General features: G+C 51.4%; 1 protein-coding gene across 1 annotated transcript; it reads right to left on the bottom strand.

Moving 5' to 3' along the window:
• Positions 1-1,721: 1,721 nt before the first annotated feature.
• LOC147100149 (maestro heat-like repeat-containing protein family member 1) lies at positions 1,722-4,084 on the bottom strand. Its single transcript, XM_085968970.1, has 2 exons — positions 3,326-4,084; positions 1,722-3,236 (listed from the first exon to the last, which is right to left on the bottom strand). Exons 1-2 carry the CDS (start codon positions 4,082-4,084, stop codon positions 1,722-1,724), a joined length of 2,274 nt encoding a protein of 757 aa, XP_085825096.1.
• Between the last annotated feature and the right edge of the window lie 873 nt (positions 4,085-4,957).

The raw sequence follows: 4,957 nt of genomic DNA, 5'->3' as shown, positions 1-4,957 counted from the left end.
ACCTTCACTGCCACCGACAGAGACGTCCTGCGCATCAGCTGTGGCTGCAGATCTCTCTGAAGCAGCCGGCAGATGTCTGCAGCCACCTCCCTTCGGAATCGCAGCCTCCTAACACACATCGCGGCAGACATGGTCAGATAGGAGGTCTGCTGGCGGTATACCCTGCGTGGGTAAGGCCTCAGTTGGCGACGCCTGTTGCCCCCTCTGCGTCTAGCCAGGGCTGCCACTCTCTCACGGTGTCTGTAAGCCCTTCTGGCATAAGGCTGAAATTCAGCGTTGCCACCCAATGCAGCCCCCATTATATGCTGGCAAACACTGAGCTCTGAATGAAGGCAAAGATAATTGGTAAGCTCTGGCCTGAGCCAAAAATACCTGTCCAAGTGTTGGTCCAAACCAGTAAACTCTCCTCCTTGGTCTCTGTCCAAAAAACCGTTGCACAAGAGTGAATGCTGCAAAATGGCTGGCCTTTATACTGCTGGGTAAGTGCCCTTTAATTAGCGCTCCCCGCGGCCCGGCTGGCCTGTGTACCGTTCCACTTCACAGTCGCTCGGGCCGCCCGGCGCACAATGGGCCGGCGCGAGTGAAGTTCCGGTTTGGGGCGCACAAAGGGCGTTGCACTATTAAATGACGTCATGATCTGCGCACGCAGCAGGGCGCGCTAAGACTTTGCGCCAGCGCTAAATGTGTCCTGAAGTTGGGGAGAGGCGCAGATCGCGCTGCGCCTGGGCGATAAGCGCCTAGCGCTCGAGATCTACTCCTCCTAAGGCGCTAACGGCTGGCGCGCCCAACTGAATTTCTAGGCCTCTTTCTTTTCAGTTTAAATATGTCCTCATTGTCTGTGAATGGGCTATTGAATAAAGCTGCAGTTTAAATGTATCTTCATTGTCTGTGATGGGCTATTGAATAAAGCTGCAGTGGTTTGCTATTTCCTTGATTGCTTGAGTAAACAAAAATCTTTGTCCTGTGGTCAAACTGAAACCGCAGTCAAGTGGTTTAGCAGTTTCTGTAAACACATCGATTGTTTGCTGCAGAGAGGGGAACTCCCCTTTGATTGGCAGATTGACTGCTCCATTGAACCCTTTTCAGACAGAGCAGGCTGCCTTTTCAAGTCCTTTATCTTCTGCCATACGGTCTGATGGCCGTTTTGATCCCTGGATTTTTAAAGGTATATCACCCAGGTATTCTTTAATCAAAATTAATCTTCAGAACTATAGGAAATTTTGAAATTATTGCGAACTCCCTACACAAGTCATGATGGAAAATTGCTCAGGCTGTTTCAAAGACGAGGAGGTGGAGGACGATCAGGGCCTGTGTGTTTAGGCTTCATTCTGACGGCGACAGCAGCAGTTCTTTAGTCAGCTGTTCCACCAGGTGAGCCTCCGGGTGGATTGGACATGTTCTGACTGCTGGAGAAGTAAAGTTGGAAAGGTCACTGCACGTGCTCAGAGCTGCTCCTGGGGGCTGTGGAGGAAGGACTGGCAATCCATGGTGTAGGAAGTGATCCTGTTGGGGAAATCTTCAACCAACTGTCGTGAAAGGTCCCTTAGGAGATCCATGTAGTTCCCGTTAGGCTCCCCTAGATAGTTCTTGATTAATGAGGAAGCCTCGGCCGATCCAATGAGGGGGAGAACCAGTTGCAGTGTTGAACTGCAAGACCTGGTGACCTCCTCACTCTTTCCATCCAGGTGCAGCAACAAATGCACAAGGTTGGAATGGATCAGTCAGTAGAAGAAGGATCTGGAACCTCCGATTCCACATTTGGTTAAGTTCCCCAACATGCTGATCGCTTCAGCCCGCACTAGATCACACTCGGCATCAAAAAGTGGTTGAATGCTGGTGAGGATTTTTTTTACAAAGGGTTGGATGGTGCTCCCTCCCAATTTAGTTATGTTCTTGGAGAGGCACGTCAGCACCTCAAACGTTAGCATTTCCCCTTGGTTCTCCTCGGTCCCCAGCAGACTCAGCATTGTGCCCATCACTTGGTGAGACCAGTAATGGGCTCCAATTATAATGTTGCCCAGGCCCCTGACACACAGCAACTGGGCAACTGGACAAGCATCAGGCAAACACCTTAGCAATGCACTGACCAGAGTGTCTGTGAGCTGCAGATGTGAAACCAGTGGAGATTTTACTAGCTCTCCAAAGAAGGAAGCCACGGTGACTGCCTGACACTCTTGGATGGTATGGATCTGAGCTGCCAACTCTTCCACAATGCCAGGCAGGCTGATGCCAGCAAATCGCACCATGGCTCTGGCCAGCAAGATAACCCCCTTGTCAAATATGCGGAGGTTCTTCATCTGGTCCCATCCTCCACTGGTCACCATGTAAGTAGTTACTTCTCTATTGTTTGTCCGAGCCAGCAGGTCCTTTAGCGTCCTCACACAGTTCACACACAGATCTCTACATTTAGGTGTTTCAGACGCAGCTGAGAATGGTCTCTGGTTGAATTTATCACCAGGAGCAAAACTATTGAGCAGAGAAACGTGAATGGAAGAGTTGCAATGAATCAGCAGGGCGCTGAATAACTGCGGGAATAATGCAGTCACCGCCTTTACTGACTCGGGCTTAGTGACCACCTGTCGCGGCCCACAGACGGCAGCCAGGGATTCAAGGGTTGAATACGCTGGCGCCTTCTCACTGCCGGGACAGATTCTGCTCATCCCAAAGGACAACTGCTTTTTCAGTGTGTCCAGCAGCTCTCCCATTGTTCTCATAGTACATTCTGTGTCCTCAGCCAGTGAACGCCACATGTCACTGACGTACTTGTCCAAAGGGAGGGGGTAGGTGAGGAGACAGGACACAACTGTTGCTGTTTTGTGTGAGGCCAGAATGGCTACACTACGCAGAACTGAAAGTCTCACCTGCTCGTAAGGAATTGATTGCAATTCTAGTCTCAGTGCGTCTATTATCTCCGAGACCTGGTCCCCAAGTTCACTGCCTCGTAGTTTAATCGTGGTTTGCACGAGAACAGCGGCTGCATTGGAACAGCTGGGCTGTTGGTTGGACAGTCCTTTAAAGACCGTGAAGAGTAAGTTGCCCAGCTGGTCATGGGGCAAACATTTGGAAATGACCTCTGTGATTTGAGAGCAGGATTTTAAGAGGACTGAATTGTCAGGGTTAACCAACTGTTCTCTGACTCTTTCCAGTCCCTCTAACTGCTCCGTTAGCTGAACTAGATTGGTGCCTTCACACAGCAAATGAATGGCCAGGTTTAAGCACAAAGAGTCCAGGGCCATCTGTCGAACAGGAAGCGATGGGTCAGCACAATGCAGCATCAGTTGCCCAATCAGAGACCCGTGTTAATACCAGGCACTATCTTACTAACATTGAGCTTCCTCCAGTAAAGTTTTAGAAGCTCCCAGGTCATTTCCATGGCTCTCTCTCGTTCATGGTCTTTTATTGAACTGATCCAGGCTTCTACATGTTTCAAAACAGCCTCAAGTCCTTGAGGGGACAGGTCCTGAAGTAATACTTGCTTCAGCAGATTTTGCAGAGAATCTGTGGTTTGGGTATAAAGCGTGGCCGTCTCCTTTGTATTATCATTCGTGTCCTCGTCATTGTTCAGGTCTGGAGGTACCAAGCCGAAAGTACTGTTCAGGCAGCTTTGAATCAACTGGCTGGTGTCAGCTTGCATTGATTCACTGTGTAGTTTCACGAGATGTGTGCAGGCGTCCATTGCAAACCATCGAACAGGGCTCTGCAGCTGATCTGGTGGCTCGGCCTCGATAACATCCTGCATGTATGTCAGCAGCACCCTGTTTCTAATAAAGTTGTTGGGAAGTCTCCAGCGATTTCTATATAGGGATCTGGCTATCTGAGTCACGGTCTGTATTAGGCTGAGCTTTAGTGTGAGATCCCGGGATTCAGCCTTTATCCCCTGCCCACTTGTTATTAAATGACTCAGAGCTGGCAGAATGTGGCTCTCGATTGTGAAGAGCAGTTCGTCAGGTGCGCAGACCGCCATGTTCCCGTAGCACAGAACCAGTGTGCTCTTGACTTTATCCGATTCATCATCCATGACCCTAAATCTGTTGGCGTTAGTAAACTCCTCCAGGCTACTGAGCTTATCATCAAAATGTGCCATGGCACAGAAACCGATGGCGAGGGCCGCTCCCTCTCGCTCCGCACTCTCACTGTGCTGCACACTCAGTAACATTTGGTGAAGGCCCTCCCTTACATTCCTAGTGCGGGTCTGGCGGAGCACTGACGCAAGAGATTTATATAGAAAGCCCTTCTCTTGTGGGGAGTGATGGTTGGTGTTGAGTTGTTTTATTATTTCGTCAGCGAGCTGACATGTCCACTCCTCGTCATTAATGGTACAGTCGGGGGGCAAGTACTGAGGGAGCGCTGTACTGTCGGAGGGGTTGTACTGAGGGAGAGCTGTACTGTCAGGGGGCCAGTACTGAGGGAGCGCTGTGCTGTCGGAGGGGTTGTACTGAGGGAGAGCTGTACTGCCGGGGATCCAGTACTGAGGGAGCGCTGCACGGTTGGAGGGTCTGTACTGAGGGAGCACTGTACTGTCGGAGGGGCAGTACTGAGGGAGCGCTGCACTGTCGGAGGGTCCGTACTGAGGGAGCGCTGCAGTGTCGGAGGGTCAGTACTGAGGGAGCGCTGCACTGTCGGAGGGGCAATACTGAGGGAGCACTGCACTTTCGGAGGGTCAGTACTGAGGGAGCGCTGCACTGTCAGAGGGGCAGTACTGAGGGAGAGCTGCACTGTCGGAGAGGAAGTACTGAGGGAACGCTGCACTGTCAGAGGGGCAGTATTGAGGGAGCGCTGTACTGTCGGAGGGGCTGTACTGAGGGAGCGCTGTACTGTCGGAGGGGAGGTATGGAGGGAATGCTGTACTGTCGGAGGGGCTGTAATGAGGGAACGCTGTACTGTTGGAGGGGCTGTACTGAGGGAGCGCTGCTCTGTCAGAGGGGCAGTATTGAGGGAGAGCTGCACTGTCGGAGGG

Source organism: Somniosus microcephalus, chromosome 27 (genome assembly GCF_052327205.1).
Source record: "Somniosus microcephalus isolate GS21.2 chromosome 27, FLI_Smic_1.0, whole genome shotgun sequence".
NCBI lineage: Eukaryota > Metazoa > Chordata > Chondrichthyes > Squaliformes > Somniosidae > Somniosus > Somniosus microcephalus.
This window is presented reverse-complemented; position numbering and strand designations above follow the sequence as displayed.